The sequence below is a fragment of the Onychostoma macrolepis genome, chromosome 18 (assembly GCF_012432095.1).
Source record: "Onychostoma macrolepis isolate SWU-2019 chromosome 18, ASM1243209v1, whole genome shotgun sequence".
Lineage (NCBI taxonomy): Eukaryota > Metazoa > Chordata > Actinopteri > Cypriniformes > Cyprinidae > Onychostoma > Onychostoma macrolepis.
Genome location: NC_081172.1, coordinates 7,174,441 through 7,195,593, shown reverse-complemented (window position 1 = coordinate 7,195,593; position 21,153 = coordinate 7,174,441). Strand labels below are relative to the sequence as shown.

General features: G+C 37.8%; 1 protein-coding gene across 4 annotated transcripts in view; it reads left to right on the top strand.

Annotated features, from left to right (window-relative positions):
• Window positions 1-21,153, top strand: part of tspan9a (tetraspanin 9a) — a 190,253-nt gene that overhangs the window by 156,825 nt on the left and 12,275 nt on the right. For all 4 annotated transcript variants that reach the window (XM_058751012.1, XM_058751015.1, XM_058751013.1 and 1 more), the window contains 2 exons: window positions 8,159-8,350; window positions 10,956-11,030. In XM_058751012.1, the coding sequence (XP_058606995.1) occupies window positions 8,159-8,350; window positions 10,956-11,030 (267 nt within the window). The remainder of the gene's footprint in view (window positions 1-8,158; window positions 8,351-10,955; window positions 11,031-21,153) is intronic.

The following is a 21,153-nucleotide window of genomic DNA, read 5'->3' as shown; positions in this document are numbered from 1 at the left end:
GCATCATGTTAGCAATATAAAATATAAAAAATTCGGGGGGGGGGCACTAAGTCAACTTGATTGTGTGCAGTCGTTATTATCTTTTATTTACAATCTGTCCATACTGTTTAAATCTAATACTCTACAAAGGAAAAATATGATTTATTTTTCCTTATATGCCACAAAATATTATCATTATCCTTTTTTTAGTAAATGAGCCAAACATTTTAGATTTTGTAAGCACTAATAATTTACTATTTATATGATATTTTATTTATATCTTCATATGATAAACATTTATTTATTTTTTTATTTTTTTATTTTTCTGAGTGCAAGATTCCCACGTATGACTGTTTAGAAATTTTGTAGAAAGCTTTGCTATTGTAGAAGATAAATGGCTGAGAGTTGTTTATATATCTTCCTCTAAAGCTAAATGTGTTTTGTCTATCCGCTCAGATGAGCGATTATTTAGACTTGGCTTCTTCTTAGTATCCATTCATGATTTATTCTCTAAGATGGATGTCACTGGCTTAACGAATGAAAGGCAGAGATCGATTGCTCTCTAAGAAAGGTTGCATCAGATCATCTGCTCCATCTGATCTGCTCATGGTATCAAAGAGGTGTTTGAATCTCCCAGATCTTTTAAATTGATATCATATCAAGTTAATTCAATATCTCAATCATCACTGGGACAATACTGGACTACTTTCTGTGCAAACAGTACTTGCACCCATTAATGTGATTTAAAACTACATTACCTGACGCAAGGGATTCTCTATAGTCTTTTTGAGCAATAAAGGGCCAGCGGTCATTTGAACAGGATGAGGCCGCTCAGTAATGGGGTATCATTTCCCTCTTGGTGCTGAGTGCATACCAGCCTTTATGTCTTCATTACAATAGACTGTTTTATTTTAGTGTAAAATCAATGACGGCTAACTTGCTTCTTAAAGAGAGGCCCGCAACCCCCGGGGCGGTGCGACTCTCTTCGGTTTTCTCAATCTCTCTCTATTTCTCTGTCTCACTCTCTTTATTTCTTTTGATCACCCTGCACACTGGAGAAAATAAGCACATTTCTTTAAGTGATAAACTGCTTACCTTTAAGTCTACAGACCGTCTTGGTTTCTCTAATCTTAAGCAGTAAACCATACATGGCCTCTTTCTGACCACCAGCTACTCCAGGTTCACTACAAGTTGAGCTTTATCAAGAGCTGCTGTGATTAATGTAAGTTGACTTTTCCTGCGGTGTGATATGCTCATATTTTAAACTACGTTTTGCTAATTATTTTATAATTATACATGACCTCATATCACATGAAATATTATCACACCACAGGCCATTTGATTTAACCAGATGAGAAAAAAAGAAGTGTAGGGGAAAAAAAAGCAAAAAATATTATAAATTAAAATATTTTAAATTAATTTTGCTGTTGATTAAAAATTTATTTATATATTATTTAAAATATATCCCTAATATATATTAATATAATATAATATTTTAATTATATAATTATTAATTCACATAGAAGTGTGAAAATCGCAGGTAATTGTGATTTTATAATTATTGTACATTCAGTTATGACTTAATATCACATGAAATATTGTCACACCATAAGATAATTTAAAAACAGCTATAAAAGTGTTGTAAATGAAGGAAAAAAGTGACATTTTATAAACTCTGTAATTTTCAAATTAAAAAATGTAATTGTTATATATATATATATATATATGAGTCATGGCCAAAAGTATTGGAACCTTTGGTAAATATGATCAAAGGCTGTGAAAATTAATCTGCATTGTTAATCCTTTTAATCTTTTATTTAAAAAAAATTCACAAAAATCTAACCTTTCATTGGAGAATAAGAATTTTAAATGGGGGGAAATATAATTATGAAATAAATGTTTTTCTCTAATACACATTGGCCACAATTAATGGTACTATATTCAATACTTTTTGAAACCTCCATTTGCAAGTAATACTTTTTTTATCCCTGTGTTCACCAAACCCATCTTGAGTGTTTGCTGCTAAAAAGCTGATTTTTTTAGTTTTATCTGACCATAGAAACCAGTCGTGTTCCAGTCCAAGTTCCAGTCGTGTCTGATAACTGAATATGCTGGAGTTTGTTTTTGGATGAGCGAGGAGAATTTTTCTTGAAACCCTCCCGAACAACATGTGGTGATGGAGGGGCTGTTTGACTATATATATATATATATATATACATATATATATATATATATATATATATATATATATGATATATATATATATATATATACATATATATATATATATATATATATATATATTATATATATATATATATATATATACATATATATATACATATATATATATATATATATATACATATATATATATATATATATATATATATATAAAACATACTTTCAATGAACTTTAATTTTGTAAGTTCTGTATTTAAGTTATTATTACTCAAGCAAAACAACCCAACTGCAGTTTGATTGTTACTTGGAATGCACAATAAAAACAAAAACATGATTTCTGAAAATAAATAAAATCTGTTTTTGCAAATAAACTCTTCACATGCCTAACATCAGATGAAATGTTGTCACACCACAAGACCATTTAAAATTAATTTATGGGAAAAATGCTATAAATTCACATAAATTGTATCTTAAATGTGTTGATTTAAACAAATTATTATCATTATTGAATTATGTAATAACATACCTACCACAGATTTATTTTCTGTGATAAACAACAGCATGTCACAGCAGCTGTTGATAAAGCTCAACTTGTTTTAAACCTGCAACATTCCTTTAATGTCCTTCAAAAACGCACACGCACACCGTTTTAAGTTACTCCAGGGCTTGTGTGTCCTAATAAATCGTAAAGACGCGTGGGTCAGAGTGATATAACCTCTCATTAAGGCTGGTTTGCTAGACACACACACTTTGACCCTCTTCTGAGGCAGAGCATGAAAAGGTTAATCGCTCTCTCTCAGTGGAGCCGTACACACACAGACGATTGGAGGCCGTGTGAGTCATGTCCATCACTGGCCTGCAATAAGATTGAAGTTGCATGACTGCGTATGAGTGAGCAGGTTTCTGCTGCAGTTGATATAGTGGTTAGAGTGATGGATAAGTTTCTCACTCAGCTCCTGGAGAACCTGTTCCATAGTTTCAATTACACTGACCTTGAGCTTAAACCACATGCCTTTTTGCAAACCCCTTTCATCCATTTAAATTGAGTTGTCTCTTAGAGCTCGAACGTTCCTGTTCTTTGATGTAAAATCCAAGAGTAAAATGTACCTTCATAAAACTTGCAGAAAGCCTGACTCTGTTTTTTGTTTTTTTGTTTCACCACCTGTGTTTTATAAAAGGTACAAAAGACTTTAAATATTTTAAAACTTCAGTAGGTTAGTATTCAAATTATATCAGTTAGTGAAGTCTGTCTGTCTTTTTTGTTAATTTAAATGCAGTTCATAAAACCTTAAATTTTGCATATTTTTATGGTAAAGATCTGGCCCTATTTTTATTATTATTTTTATTTATTTCTTTTTTTTTTGTTAATTTTGTGATTTTTATTCAGGGCCATCTTCCTCACCTTTTTAAAATGACACACTTGGTGTCCTCTTTGTACTCTGAGAAATCGGAGGTGAGAGGCAGTGTGTTTACCAGTCCAGTGTTTATTCCTCAGGGAATCTGCTTAAGACACAGCAAGTTGGGTCCAGTGTTGTGAGACAGGCTTCCCATGATAAATGTCCTTTCTGAGACACTTTGTTTACTGAGGAGTCTGCAAACTGCCATGTCGCCTTTCAACTCCAGCAGCAGCTTAGCGTTACAGTTGTGCCGCTGTAAATATAGCACAGTGCTTTCAAAACAAACACTCACCCTATAGAGCGTCAAATGTGAACATCCCCTCCAACCTTGAAGAACATTCATAGACTTAGGCACATTCTGCATGTTGCTTCTAATCCAGTGAAGCGCATCTGTTGAAAATTTTGCTTTGAGAGTGAGATGCAAGGCTTCTCCCACACATATTCAGTAGTGTTTAAGATGCAGTGGAATACCGGCACTAGAGCAGTGCTGAAGCCACGTCTAAGCCTCCAGCTCTAGCTAGAATTGTGACTGACACCTCCATCTCCAGCAGAGCAATGTAAGCATCACTCATTCTTTTGGAAATTATACGATTCACTTTCCTTATAGTATATACCACATGCTATCTATTTTAGGAATATTTTGGAACTTTGTTTAGATAGATAGATAGATAGTCTGCGTTTGAAATATTTCTTTCAACAGTTCTTGTAACTGTGGTGAAATGCATGGTTGTAGACATTCTCTTTCTGTTTTCTTGCCCCTTCAACTCTCTGTGCTCCCAGACACGTCAGCAGTGACTTTAATTTCACTTCAGTTCAACGTAAAGATTTGACTTTAGTGTGCACCCATGTCATTGATTTACTTCTCCAACTATGTTTTTTTTAAAGAGAGCTTAAAAATACTACAAACAGAACAGTCAAGAATGAATTCTTGGAGTGCTGAGCTCAGTTGGGTGTTAAATTATTAAATCTGTCCAGTGAGTTGGTCCAAAACAAGTGAGAACTGAAGCAAGAGGGCAGAATCTACCTGTCTCTCTTTCTCTCATCCCTTTTTTTTTCATCTTAGACTCATCAGAGAAGAACAAAGCCTCCATTTATGTCCCCCGCCGAGGCACATACTGCTAATGCACCATTATGAGGCATTCGCCAAACCCCACTCACGTCCTTTTCCTGGGCTTTCAGGACGTTGATGTAGCTCCGAGGACACTCTTTTGCTGTCTTTCCCTGTGCGTTGCACCCCGACCCTTGTCTTTTTTTTTCCTCCTGCTAATGTGTTCTCTCACGTTCTGCCTCTGCCTCTCACCTCTGCTTCTTCCTGGAGTTTTTGATGTGACAGCACAGGCTGCCGTTTCAATCACAGGAGAGGTTTTACAAATAAGGTAAATGAGTTAAAATTGCACACAGCCTGAAGGGTAGTCGGAGGGGCAGGTAAGCAGCATGGTCGATGATTCCAGACATGCTCTGACTTTATAAGTGTTCGAGGATGTTTTAAGCAGTGCTGAGGCAGTGTGACCATGCTAATGCTAATGACCTTCAGTCACTGTTACACATATAAATGCTGCATGATGGATGGACACGAAATGGCTTAGTGATTTGAGAAACGGTGTTGTTAAATGTAGATTAGTCTGTTAGCTTAACCCTCAATTGTGTATTCCCATACAGAAATATAGTGCTCCGGCAAACTTCCAGTGATAAATTTGTTCATATTTCAAATGCAAATGAGCTTTGTGGTATATTGTTGCAACATAATATAACAAATAAAACAGAATATTCAATGAGGGGAGGGGGATGTAGGACCGTGTTTTATCCATTTGAAAATGACTGTGAAAAGTGGTATCTTTATTATATTTCAATTTCTTTATGTTCATATAAATATATTTTAAAAAAAATTTACCAATAATGTAATTGCCTGTTGTAAAGTGACGCTGAGCTTTAAAAGGTGCTATATAAATGAAATAGTCACATTTTATTTCGTTTTATTTCATTTCTAGCAGAACAAATAGTATATTTATATATTGCATTTATATTTTAATGTCTTAAAATGATCAAAAGACACAGTAAAGACATTTGTTATTACAAAAAAAAAATATTTAGAATAAATCAAATAAAAGAATAATTTGACTGAATAATTTGAAGATGAGTAATAGCTGCTGAAAGTTCAATATAATAGAAAAATTATTTTAAATTGTAATAATATTTCATAATATTAGAGGTATGATCTCTACATTGAAATTTTTAATTTATTTATGTGATTCATATCATTGCAGACAATGCAGAGTCGCTCTCTTGTTTTGCTGCGGTTTCAATCGTGGCCCAAAGATGATATGATGATGCATCGCAACATATTAAATTGGATCATAACATAACATTATGGGCACAGATATCCCTGACATCCTTGTTTTCATTTGCGTCAAATTAAACAAGTAATCTACTCTGACTAAGGTTCACAGAGGCTGCTTCCTCTCAGGTTATTTGACAGCTCGCTGCTTCACAACGTGGACGTTGATGCATCGAGTTCTCTATGTTACATTAGCACAGAGCCATTTCTCACCTCCCAGGGCATTAAAAACAGCCCTCACCCTCAGGCTAAAGTGCTCCCTCACCAAACAGAGCTTCAGCGCCCACTTTTAACCTGCCAAGTGTGAGATACACACAGCCTCCGTGTGTCTCACTGCGTTCTTTATCTTCCTTGTGGTGGGAAAGGTACTCGGCAGAAGAGCGTGCTGCTAATTTCAACCACTATGACTGAAGGAATTTGTTTCACTGAGTTTCTGTCCTCAAGTTTGCTGCTTCAATCTCAAAGGCATTGTCAGGCAGTTCAGCTAACCGCCTAGATTATGCTTGAAAGCGAATGAGAGCACATGTAACAGCGATTAATAATTTACAACATCAGAAAAATCGAGGATGCGACTGTCGGGTTTGCTTTTATCGCTGTTGCGCCATTGGTCGGTTGTCGAACATGCTTACACTTCAGTGACAACAGCATTCACCCGGGGAAGGCACTCGTGATGCTTTTTGATTTGCCGCGTGGCCCCCGTCAATTTATCAGTGCCGGGTGTGATTTTGTATTCACGAGGAGATTGCTTTGGATATTCCAATAACAGCGAAGGAAATGTCAGCCGCTTCTTCCTCGTCATCTCTGCAGGCATCACTTTGTGCCCTTATCGCAGATTGATGGGTAAACAGCCTCTTCTCTCTGTGTTGTCAATCAGAAGCTCCTATAAACATTACAGATTCGTCACTGCACTCACTCAGCTGGACTCTGTGTCTGCACACAAATGTCAATGGTCAGTCTTCTGTGTGTTATCAAAATCATGGTGTGGCTCTCAAGGGACCAAGATGGCAGGGTGTTTGTGTCCCCTAGAGCAGTGGTTCCCAACCACGTTCCTGGAGGCCCCCCAACACTGCACATTTTGCATCTTCCCTTTGTCTGACCTTTGTCTCTTGGACCTGAAGCTCTACTAATGAGCTGATGATCTGAATCAGGTGTGCTTGATTAAGACAAGGAAAACTTGCAGTGTTGGGGGGCCTCCAGGAGCGTGGTTGGGAACCATTGCCCCAAACTGTTGCCATATCAAAATGTGCTGTACTATAGGGCCCTATGAAATCAGTTTTATTTTTCCCAAATTTTTTTATTTTTTTTCCAAATTCCATTTTTTCCGTTTTCATTTTTCTGGACTCCATTTTAATGGTTAAATAAATTGTATTAATCAAAAAGCATGTCTAATTAATTAAAATAATGAAACTTATACAAATTTAAAAGTTTTACAAAAATGATATGTTTAGGGCCCTATGAAATTTATTTAATTAATGAAAAACTAACTTTATTTTTTGGTAAACAAAGGGGATTTATTAAAATAAAGTTTTAATAATTATAGTAGTAATAGTAGTAGAAGTAGCATTACGTACATTCTACTGAACTATAGTAATATATTTCTGGCACAATGTCTTCTAGTTAAACCAAGCTTTTATTTTGAGTTGCTGTGAAGAACTTTGAATTTCTATGCGTATGAAATGACGATAGTTTTTCTCAAATGAAACAGTAAAATGTGCAGTTCTAGAGATGTTGTTCATGTGTTTTTGTCCTCATTTAGTGAGACGGCAGACACTGAAAACACTGCGAGCACGTGCACTTCAGTATGTGTGTAGTTAACGAAACCGCGCGTCTGCGCCATTCATTCACACAGGGACACGCATATTTTTGTGGCTAAATATTCACAGACACTAGTCCATTATGTGTTTTGATTTAAGTGTAATAACCTAATTTTGATGAATTAATCCAAACTTTGACTAATTCTATGACATTCTGCGTTATATAGTAAATTCCGTTTTCTGTGGGTTCCACATTTCTGTCCACGTTTTCCACATCGCGGAAATCATAGGGCCCAACTATTCTGTTGATTCTCTTGAACTTTTCCCACTGGGCTTCTGCAGACTTTACAGAGAGTTTGAGGCAGAAGCACGTCATGCGAAGGAAAGCTACATTTCAGTTAGCATTTGTGGTGCATAATGAATGTTGTTTTTCCGAACAACAGCTTTCGCTCTGAATCAATGTTCCAGAATGCATCAATATCTCATAAATCTGTTGCTTCTCTCTGTAGTTGTGTGGCTGTGGGCTGCTGGGAGTTGGAATCTGGCTGTCTGTGTCTCAAGGCAGCTTCGCCACCTTCTCCCCCTCCTTCCCCTCTCTCTCTGCTGCCAACATGGTTATCGCCATAGGCGCCATCGTCATGGTGACGGGCTTCCTCGGATGCCTGGGTGCCATCAAGGAAAACAAGTGCCTGCTTCTGAGTGTAAGTTATACAACACCTACACACTTTACACTCCTGAGGTGTAAAAACACAGTAACGGCCTGTTGTGAGAAGAAAGTGTTTGCACTTACCTTTTAACCTTGTGATGTCTAGTCTTTACAACTTTATACATTTCTTTATATGTGCTTGTGGGTAATTGAACCACAGTAATAGTTTTGCATTATAATTATACCTTCAAAGGGATAGTTTACCCAAAAATGAAATTTCTGTCGTTAATTACTCACCCTTATGTTGTTCCAAACCCGTAAGACCTTCATTCATCTTCAAAACACAAATTAAGATACTTTTGATGAAATCTGAGAGCTTTCTGACACTGCATAGACAGCAACGTAACTGAAATGTTCCCAGAACCAGAAAGGTAGTAAGAACATCGTTAGTCCATGTGACATCAGTGGTTAATTTTTGTGTGCAAAGAAAACAAAAATAATGACTTTATTCATCAATTCTTCTCCTCCACGTAACCCTAGCGCCATCCCTAGTGAGTATCATGACGCATGTGCATGGTGCTGCTGACGTGGAAGTGCACATGAGTCGTGGTACTCTCTATAATGGCGGAATACATGATTTGGAGGGGTAGGATTGTTGAACAAAAAGTTATTTATTTATTTTTTTTAAGCACAAAAAGTATTCTCGTAGCTTCATAAAATTACGGTTGAACCACTGATGTCACATGGACTATTTTAACGATGTTCTTACTACGTTTGTGACCCTATGCAGGGTCAGAGAGCTATCTGATTTCATCAAAAATATCTTGATTTGTGTTCTGAAGATGAACGAGGGTCTTACGGGTTTGGAACAACATGAGGGTGAGTAATTAATGACAGAATTTTCATTTGTGGGTGAACTATCCCTTGTGTGTAATGCATTAAAAAATGGATTCAAGTACATTAGATTGCTCTATATTTCATTATACTATTTAAAGGTGGAACTCTTTTTTTTATTTTTTTTATTTTTATATATATGATATAAATTAGATATAAAAAATATAAGGTATAATTTACACAACTCTCTGGAATACTTGATTCTGTTGGTCAGGCACAGCATTGTACACATTATACAACTATTTTTACAAAATGTATAATCGACTGTTTTTCCAGTCAATTTCCAGTTCTTGTGCTAGTTTCATAGCTCTAGTATTAGTCTGCAGTCTCTTTCTTCTCGCATAAAACAATCATTTCAACCAAAATTAACTTTTCATGTCGTTTAATTTATTTATTTAGCTGTGTAAAAAGTGGGGTAATATACAGCTGGCCAGTCATTATCCCAAAATAAGCCCTGTCAGGATGTGAAGTGGCCTTATGAATACCTTTTATAATGCATTATATATACAGGCTTAAAGTAAACTGTTACCAGAGAGGTTTGCTAATTATCTGCATTGCAAAATGTGTCTCTTCATTGCACTCAGGGGTTTTAGTTCAGAACTAGAGTTAAACCACATGCCTCTCTATTTTCCCCCCAATCTCTCTTTGATTTTAAACTCATTTTCACTTTCTCTCCCCATTCTGCTAATGGTGTTAACCACAGTCTAATTGAAAAAGGTTAGGACTTGCATGCTTTTCTGTCATTTGCAGAAGTGAAAAATGCATGCGACACGTCATATTGTTTTGTTCTGGTAAACGAGTATTAAGTACTATGCTATCTTCTTGTGGACTTGGCATGTGATTCCAAACAAGCTTCATTTCGTTTATTTTATTTACTGTAATTTGCAAAAAAAAAAAAAAGAAAGGCTTTATATTCAGTACTAGTGAAGGAAGAGTCGTTTGGGAAAATCCACAAATCCTGTCAACCCCAGAATCCTCCCTGCTTATTAATTTTTAATGTCAATCTCCAGTTCCTATGGTTCCCTAAATGCCTATTAGATAGGAGCGGTGTAAATTCGAATGGCCTGACCTTTAGATTTCGCTATCTGCTCTGTATATACGCCGTGTCCGTGGCTCTGAGGGAGAGTGAGACATCAGAGAAGAGTTTTCACGTCACTGGGTTTGAGATCTAAGGAGCCATCCCTATGTTTCTGGATGTGGTGTTGCGCTCTCTTCCCCAGAGGTCTAGGAAGGAAGAACCTTCAAAGCTTTTGCAGTCTTCACATCCATTCCTTCAACTTTGCTCTATTTACGTACCCCATATGGTCCAGACCAGCGAGTAGAGTCGTGGCAGACCAGACATGTACACACATTGTCATTCAGCGGTTGGCGAGGCTGCACATAGTCAACACAATCACTCTCGCCCTCCTCTAATGGCGGAAGGGAACTTATTTTGCGGACCTGTCAATGTCGAGGTTCAATAAACAAGTGTCTTAAAGGCTTTCAGATGGCTCGAATCTGTGTTTCAGATGGACTTTGACAGAAATGGTCATCAGGAGATGACTGGAAAATGTACTGAGCACTCAGCGAAATAATGTTTACTGGCTGACAGGCACATGCTGTGTGGAAGGCTGTGTAAATATTTAGCTGAAGAAGTGAAATAGAATGAGAGGGAGAGAGTGAGTGTAGAAAGCTGAGATGATTCATTCAGACAGGTCTTTCCCTATGTCTTTCTCACTCTCAATCGTATCCCTCACTTCCTTTTTTTGTGTGTTTTCTTCCTGCAGTTCTTCATTGTCTTGCTGATTATACTGCTGGCTGAGCTGATTTTGCTCATTCTTTTCTTCGTCTACTCTGATAAGGTAAGCCTGTTCACCAGTTTTATATTTTGCAAATGATTTTACTGTATTTCCATACAAATCCCACTATCTAATCTCTAATTAGTGGCAGATTCTTCTGCTTTGATTTTGCATGGTAGATGGAACAATCCCATCAAATTGCACCTTATCCTAACCAGGCATAACGTAAATCATCAAACGATTAAAATCTGTAAGCAAATGTGTTGCTGAAGATTTTGGATTGTGCTGTATAGCCACGCCCACATGCAATCTAATTAGTGCAGAATCCTCATAGATGTGTATTTAAACATCAGTTATTGATTCGGTAATGTATTTTCATTGTATTCTTACATAACAAAAAAGATCCACCTTGAGCAAACACATACATTTTTTTATGCACATTTTGTTGTTTCTGTCAACCATTTTTTGTAATATCCCCATAAACTTTGCATAAAACTCTTTCGATGCTCATCCCATTTCCCAAGCTTAATCAGGTCATCGAGTTCTTTAAAGAACAGCCGCCTCTCTTGTCTTGAGCAGTGCAGGTTAAGAGTTTTCATCACCAGGCGAGCACTCAAAGGTCAGAGGTCACCCCACACAACAAGGCCTAATCCAGGCCAGTTGTCACCAAGTAATTGGCGCTGAGCTCTCTCTCTCGGTCAATCCTTCCACCTGCCTCAGCGTTCAGGCTCTTTCTCATGGCCTTCGGGGCAGCACACACGCACACAACTGGAAGCGATACGGTGCCAACTGGAATGTCTAAAACAGGGAAGTCTGACCTTTTGACACCATTCAGATCCTGGTGGATTACTACCCACCCTGAGCACGCGGAGGTCCTGTTTCCTCTTTGATGAAGTCGTGAGTGTCACCAAACAGATGCTTCAGAGTGTGCACTGCACAGTCTCCTTTTCAAGGGCGCTTCCCAAATGTATGGCAGGATGCTAGGAGGTGTTAAATCCCGTCAAGGATTTCTGGGTGGTTCATTATTCACTCCGTTTGCCACACTCTCTGTGGAAGCTAAAGTAATTCACTTACCCACAATCCATTTAGAGATTAGGATCTGCCTATCTCCAAGGTACGAGAACTGCCTAGTTGTCTTATCAGAGCGTGTAACTCACACTCAAGCGTGGACTGCAAACTGAGGCTGTGTTTTGGTGGCAAAATGAACGCCACATTTTTTTCAAGCGTAAGACTTTCTTGCTCTTGTCTGTATAAGTTTGTTTCTGCAGACACAAACTTTTTTTCCATTGTGCAGACTAAAGGTTGTATCTTCATATAATGAAAGCTAGGCTGAAAGCAGTGTACCTATCATGTATTAGTCTTTAAAGACCACTCTGATACCCCTAGCCATGTATTGATGTTGTTCGTACTACCGATATAAGATGCCTATGTGACCTTTAACACAACGTGATGTGGGAGATACTTCAGAGAGGAGCGAGGGAAGATGAGATATAGAGATTTGTATCAAATGCACAAGGCTGTGAGCACGTCTCTTTCATTTCTCTACCACATGAATTGGGCGGCAAGGGGTATCGTCGTCACTCAAAACCTGCTGCTCCATCCGAACAGAATGGCGTGAGCGATCAGAGGAATGTTTAATTGACTCCATTATTTGATCTCCAAATCACAAGGCATTCATTATCACATCTGAGGGAAAAAGTCACGCTGGCAGTGTATGAAACCACACTTTTTCTGTACAAACAACAAAGTTAAAGCCAAGCATTTTGCTCAGATAGTAATGGGCAGGATTTACAGAGCTAGATTTAAATTTTGTAAATTTGGATTTTTGACGTGACATTTAATAAAATTGAATTATTTTGTAAAAATATTTGAATGCAGAATTTTGAATTTACTATGTCTGAAACCTTGAGGCTGTAATTTTATAATTGAGGATGCATTAAATTGACCACAAATGACAGCAAGACTTTTACATTATTACGAGAAATTCTATTTTAAATAAATATTCATCAAAAAATCCTGAAAAAAATAACACTGTTTCCACTAACATTTTAATCAGCACAAGCATTTTAAACTGTGATGATGATAAGAAATGTTTCTTGAGCACAAAATCAGCATATTAGAATAATTTCTGAAAGGTCATGTGACACTAAAGATTGGAGTAATACTTGCATGTATAAATTAATAATACGTATATTTAATGTAAATATGCCACTAAAACTAATTTGTTAAATGTCAAATGTACAAAATTCAAATCTATTTGTCATTATTATAGCTTCATAATGTGAGATCTGTAGAGTTTCAGTTTTAATGTTTTGTGCCTTCCTCAATCTTTAACTCTGCAAGATGCTTCCCTCCTGCTGATAAGTTGGTGAAACGGAGGTATAGTAGGTCTCCACCTCACTGAGAGGTACGTGAGTGAGTACGTGAACGCTGTGGATTAAAGCACACACGTGGGGCCTGCAGTGACCCACCATCTGACTGCAGCAGATGGCGAAGGCTAGGCACCAGATTAGAGCATCCGTCTTTACGCTCATGACCTCATTCTTGCGCGTGTGCCGCAGGACGGCGGCCAAATGAAGCCATATTAGCTGGTTTGAAAAGGGGGAAGCACAGTAGCGTGATTTTTCGGATAGGCTTACAGAGACAGATGAAGAGCATTACCGCGCACTTTCGCTGCCTCAGCTGTGGCTATGGTTTAATCCGTAGATGACTCACAGTTTTTAGCCTCTAATGTTTTACCATTACATGGGCAAGTGCAACACAATTAGGGATGCTCTAAAAATGAGTAGTGACCCACATGTGCAAGGAGTGGATTGAGAGTGTCTTTGAAATGAGGTAAAACTCCAAGTCCATTTTAAAGGTCCCCAAACTCGTATCATAATTTAGTCGAACAAAACACTGGTCCCTATTGTATTTCCTGTTATTTTCAATTTACAAGGTGATTCTGGGAGAGTAAGGCTTGTGATCTCATGTGGCAGTATTATTGCGGTTGCTTGTTTGCTTGCTGATTTTAGCTCAGAATTAAACCAATTTACTTGCACTAAACAAATCAACAATGAATGTGCCAATGTTAAAATGATTTATGTCAGGTTTGACTATATAAACAGCCATTTTCCACTTCATGAGCTTAAAGCAGCAAAAGTGTCTTGTAAACCGCCTGAACAGGTGAGGCGGTTAGCCAGGGTTTTGAGGACTTCGGGCCAGGTTTCAAAGCACCTGACGGCGTGACAGTAGGACCCACGCTGTGCGTATCTTGCCAGCTCGCAGCATGGCCAGACTTTCCCTTGCTGATCAAGAGTCTGGCCCATCATCTGGGCTGAAAATTACCATCCCATGACAGTTATGTCAGTCGGCTCTTACGTGCACTTATGGAACATTATTTCCAATGTGGAAATGGTTGTTAAAGGGATGGTTCATTCTAAAATGAAAATTCAGCCGCTAGCTGCATTTCCATTACCCTTCAAATCGCGAATTGAAAATATGCCCAATGGAAATGCATAAATTTTGCAAAAACTCACATATAACGCAAAAAAGTTTTACGCACACATGAGATGGTTTTACGTGGGCGCTCTTAGGCATAAGGGGCTTTCTTTGCCATTATTGCTTGGAATAACTCCTAACACTCTAGTCAATGCTTGCATTTATACCAGCCGTGCCGTGGCACTTTTCAGAAGTGGCCCAGAAGCGGCTCTCTGCGCTCCTCCTCTAAAGATACATGCCTACATCTCCTTCGATTAAAAATAATGGCTAGTGTGGTGGCTGCGATATAAGTAAAACTACCAACATTTGTCGTCATGACTTATCATAAGAGGAAAAAATTACGTTTTAGTCGCATAACATGGGTGAATGGAAACACCATTATTTTGCAATAGTTTTTTTATCTACATTTATAAAATATCTCAAACGATTTGCATGAATCTGAAATGAAAACGCACATACTAACTCAGCCTCGTGTTATTACAAACCGATATTACTATCTTTTTTTCTTCCAGCATAGAGGAATTTTAAACAATGTATTGGTCTTTCTTTTAATGTAAAATACATATGAATTAGCGTGCAAAAAGATATGAACATAGTACAAGTTGTCTATATGCACACTTTATATCAAATCTTCTGAAGTCAATTTAAGCTATTAGCTGATAATATTCCCACTTTATGGCTGTTAACTGTTACTTCAAGAAAATCGTTGAGTCAGCGAGTTGAACATGAGTTTGATTAATAAACAAATCAGTCAGATCTGTTTTGTGAACTGGATTGACTAATTCATCGAAATGATCCAACTCACTATTCTCATAAACTTATGAATTCCTATTAGGAGAGCTAAGCAATGAAAAACAGCTTAATTTTGGTTTGTTCATCACATCAAGATTTTGTATGACTTCAGAAGACTTGCAATATTATTGTCATATGGACCAGTTTTGTTTTTTGACATTTTGAAGCTTGACAGCCCTCGTACAATTTTAAATATAATTGAAAAGAGTGGCCAAAAAGCTCTACAAGGAGAGCTAACCAATGAATAATAACTTAATTTTGGTCTGTTCTTTGTTGAAAAGAGTGGCCAGATTTGACCTTTTGAGTTCCATTGAAAACCATGTAGTTGGGAAACGACTTGAGCAAATAAACAAAACCTTTTCCTTTTTAAATTGAATTATCCCTTTTAAGTTGGGATTTAAGGGTATGTGTTTACAGACTGTAAATTGCTCAAAACTTTTTTGTTGGCATAGTAGAGGTGATGGACGAATCTTCTCTCTGACCTCATCTTCCTCTACTCTCTTTAGTAAACAGCAGGCTTTCCTCAACACACACATTGTGCTTACACATCTCCACAAACCCAAGCCCCCAGGGCAGCAATATGACAAACCTGTCCACACTCTGGAGACTCAAACACACACAAGACTTGAAGAAAAGCACACAGTTTCCTCTCTATATCACCATTCACTCTCGTTTCCACTCCCAGTTCAACCCAAAAATTATTGGTATAGATAATGATGTCATGTTTAAGTTCAAGTTTGTTTTATTTATATAGCACATTTAAAAACTGCAAGCATGGCTGACCAAAGTGCTGAACAAACTTAAGACATAGAACACAGGGCAAACCTCAGATTCATACCATAAACTGAATTAAAAGCCAAAGAAAATAAATAGGTTTTAAGAGATGATTTAAAAACTGTGCTGATCTGATATAGGCTGGAAGGCTGTTCCACAGCCTAGGGTCAGCAACCACAAAGGCTCTATCCCCTCTATGTTTAACCGTGATCTGGGGACAGAGAGAAGTCTTTGATCACTAGACCTCAGATTTTGTATAGGATTGTAAGGATAAAGTTGATCAGATAAATAGCTCGGTGCCAGATTATTTATAGATTTAAAAACATAGAGAAGAATTTTAAACTCAATTCTAAGATGCACAGGTAACCAATGCAACAATTTCAAAATTGGAGTAACATGATCAAATTTACGTTGTCCTTTGAGGAATTTAGCAGTGCCGTTTTGTACTAATTGGAGACGAGTGATGGAAGATTTAGAAATGCCAAAATAAAGAGAATTGCAGTAGTACAAGCGAGATGTAATGAGCGCATGGATAGCAATCTCTAAAGTTTTCACAGAGAGAAAATATTTAATTTTGGAGAAAAGGTGAAGCTGAAAAAAACATGAACTAATAACTGCATTTATTTGTTTATCAAATTTAAGACTCTGATCCCAGAAAACACCTAGGTTCTTAATACAGGAAGAAGTAAAAGAAGCAAGGTATTCCAGATCGATACTTCTGCTCCCTCAATTTTCACTAGGGCCAAAGTCTATAACCTCGGTTTTTGATTCATTCAGAAATAAAAAAAATTTCAGAGAACCACGTTTTCACTTCATTCAGGCATGCGAAAAGAGATTCCAGAGCAGCATGTTTATTTCGTTTCAGAGGTAGATAAATTTGGGTATCATCTGCATAGCAGTGAAATTGATACACCATGCTTTCTAAAAGTAGAGCCCAAAGGAAGTAAATACAAAGAAAAAAAAGAATGGGTGCGAGAATAGAACCCTGTGGCGCTCCACAGGAAAGTTTAGCAGGAATGAAGAAAAATTACCCAATCTGACGGAGAAACTTCTATTTGTTAAATATGATTTGAACCAGCTAAGAACAGTTCCCTTGATGCCCACAGAATATTCTAGTTGAGATGAGAGAATTTTGTGATCAACTGTATCAAAAGTCGAGGTTAAGTCCAACAGAATTAGGAGTCACCAGAGTCAGTCGCCAACAAAGTATCATTAAGGACCCGTAATAAAGCAGACTCTGTGCTATGCAGAGGCTTAAAACCAGACTGGAAAGTTTCAAAAATATGATTTGCATTAAGGAAAGACTGAAGCTGAATAAACACAGTTTTCTCCAGTGCTTTAGTGATAAACGGAAGATTTGAGATGGGTCGAAAATTTAATTTACTAGCATCAATAGAAGGTTTCTTAAGAAGAGGTGTCACAGAAGCTTCTTTGAGGCTATCAGGTATAGTCCCTGAAACTAAACATTTATTCAGAAAAGACACCAAACAAGGTCCAACCGAGTCAAAAATTAGTTTTACAATACGTGGAGGGAGAACATCATGAGAGCAGAAAGAAGGTTTCAAATGGTCGATAATTTCTTTTGAGAGACTGGAGAGAAACTGGAACAAAAGCACTCCATATGGCTGAAGAGCAGCAAAATTCAGGTGAAACATTAGCAAGTGGTTGCAACTGAGATCTCAGAGTATTAATCTTATCACAGAAAAACCTTGAAGCCTTCACATAATGACAGTGAGGGATTTGAAATCACATTTACAGGAGGATGTAAAACAGAATTTATCACAGAAAATAAGGCTTTAGAACAATGATGATTATTTGCAATTAAATTAGAAAAATACTTAGACTTCGCAGATTTCACTGCTTTCTGAAAAGTAGCAAAATAATCTTTTAAGCATTTCATATGAAACTTGCAATTGATCCTTTTTCCATTTTCGTTCAGCTCTTCTACAAGCTTGTCTCAGAGAGCGGATGTTATCATTGAGCCATGGTTCAGTTTTAATTTTTGACTTCCTAGGCTTAAGAGGAGCAATGCTATTCAAAACTTCTGAGCTGGCAGTATTAAACAGACTAAGATGCTATTCAGCATCCAAGTCAGGTAAAAATGACTCCAAGAACAGCTACAAGCACAACTAGAAAAAGGCAACATAAATAATACAGGCATATGATCTGAGAGCGAAGTATCAAAAACCTGAGCATCAGTAATAGAAAAACCATGAGAGAAAACCAAGTCCAATGTATGTCCGTGAGTATGTGTAGGATCTTTCACCCACTGAACCATATTGAATGAATCAATGAGTGCGTTTACATGCACCCTCTTAATGCGATTATAACGAGATTTTGACAATATTGCGATTAATCTTTACCTCATGTAAACGCAATACTTCGATCTAAATAATGCGATTAAGCTCATAATCGCAGCAAGCATAATCGTATTAACATAGGTGGCGTACGCCGATTTTAATCGAAATATACAGGCATGTAAACGCCTTAATCGCAGTATTGTGTGCATGCGCTTGTGACATACATAAATAACGTGACACGCACCTGTAATAATACAGAGATTAGAAATGATGGAGGGGAAGAAAGCATCGCATTCTGAGGAAAACACAACAAGCTGCCAGCAGTCTCTGTTCCTTACCCTCATCCAGAAACGGCGAGTAGAACGCGACGGCAGCATATAGGCAAACATATTCTATCATATTTCTATGGCGCTGAAAAAGCGTGGAATACAGCCATACAAAATCATTATGCATTAGACGTAAATAAATTAAAACAGCGACCAGTAACACTGGTCTGAGTTCTGAGTTCATCATTTGTGCTGTCCAGTGGGGTATGTGAATTATGGCAGTAAAAAAATTAACCACAATTCTTAGCGAATAATAAGAATAATGAAAATTGCATGTAAACGGGAGTAAGATCTTTGCTCTTGACATGTAAACATTATAATGCGATTAAGTCCTTACTCTGATTATTGGAAATAATCGCAATATTCGTGCGCATGTAAATGTAGTCAATGAGACTGAGAAACTCCATTTCCTGAGGTTTAGACTCACAGCACACATGTATATTAAAATCACCTAGCAGAAGTATATTGTTATACGTTGTTATACGTTGTTATACAATCACCCATAAAAGCGGTAAATTCATTTATGAAATCCTTAACTAAGTGAGGGGGCCAATATACCAACGTAAACAAAACAGGATCATTCCATTCCAGTTGCAACAACTGTACTTCAAATCTACAGTAAACAGCAGACAGAACAGGGCGACTGGATACTAAAACTGTTTTTTTTCAATTACCGCTATACCGCCCCCGCGGCCTGAAGAGCGGGGCAAATTAAAAAAATGTGCAGCCTGCTGGACATAAGTCAGAGAAAGGTCTCAGATCACCAACCCTCATCCAAGTTTCTGTGATGAACATAAAATCCAAGGCTTGAGTAGTGAAAAAGTAATTTCATAAAAACGTCTTATTGACCAAGCATTAATCAGAGCCATCCTGGAAGGCGGTGGAGAGATGACAGGAGTAGAGGCTCTGTTCAATGAGCGAATATTCTGAAGATTGACTTCACCGCGGCGAACACGGAGAGGTGGGTAGCGAGAGATCGAAAGTGGAGAATCCGGGAGAATGGGTCGAAGCCAGCGAGCAGGATGATCCAGCCAGCGCCAGACAGCACATCGGCCACCGCCTAAGTTCCGCGTCATACAGAAGAAGCTGGAAACGCGGCCCACGCGCAACTCCACTTTCAGTTTGACAGCAACCCCTCCGTGTTTCCCGCGTCTCCTGCGACTCTTTCACCGGGAAATATCGGGATGCCATCTGCGCAGATAATCTGGAATATCCAAGATAGAGTTTGGAAAACACGATTGCGGTCTGGCCACAGAGCTTACTAACTCTGAGTTATAGGAGGTCACAACAGAGTCTTTAATATCCAGAAGTAACTGGCAATCATAGACCAGAGGGGAGTAACAGTTTGACACCGATAGAAAAACGGAGACAACACAAAGTAGCAGAGAAACCAGTCGGCATGCCACGTACACCGGCGCCATCTTGGAACTTTGTGAGAAACAGAAGTGTCATCTATTAGCTACATCTAACATCTGAACCTAAGGTCAAACCTTCAAATTCCCAAACAAACACCAACATCTTTACATTCACATGTTGCCTGAGAACATAGGAAACTAACGAGAGGAATGATTACAAATCAAACACCAAGAGCCACTAGGTCATTCACGCGATCCAGATGCTTGTGCTGGCTGAAATGACTTTGGACCGTCCATTCATGAGACTGTATCCAACTGGACAGACATTATTTAAACACAACCCAAGGCCAGGTATACAAACTCCTAATGAGCTATGCATTAGCAACAAGCAGCCACAGACCATGGGAAACACATGCTCCTTTTGCTTTTTGAGGACAAGTATAATATGTAATAGTGAATTTAAAGGGGAATAATGCACTGTAAAATAAAGCTTGTTATACAAGAAAATATTAACTTTCAACTTCAGAATTTCACATTCAATTCAGCATGCTACTTTTAAAATTAAAAATTTAACTTTTTCTGAGTGAAAATTGTTTCTACACCATTTCCAGTTTTACATTTCAAACCCTTGAACTATTAATTTGGCCCCAGTTGTGCAGCATATTATTCTATTCATGTCCCAAAAAGGATACAATACTGCTAAACAATTGGGTTGCAGTTCATCCATCTTGATTTAGATTGACAGTCCTGTCTGGGCTTCTTTACAGTAACCTTTCATTCACACTGGCACTCTTCCCATGAACTCATTGTCTGGGAGAAGAACTAATTAACTTTCTGCATAATATGATGCTTCTAACAGTATGTTTCATTAGCATAGCTCGTCCCTTAGGGCTTGCAAGATGGCGACTGTGGCAGAATATGAGCAGAGCACCACCTTATCAATACTTTTCATTTCAGTGACAGTATATTTATCATTGCAGATAGCTCTCGCCTCTGAGGATAGGACAGATTCCCTTTTGTTGTCAGAAAACTGAGTTGTTTCGGAGTCCTCCACAGAGTCCGCCCTGTTTGTGGGTTTTTGGATGAGAAGAAAGATGACTAGATTATTTGACATGACTGCTGCATTTCAACCATGACTTTCAATAACTTTTCCAGAGGT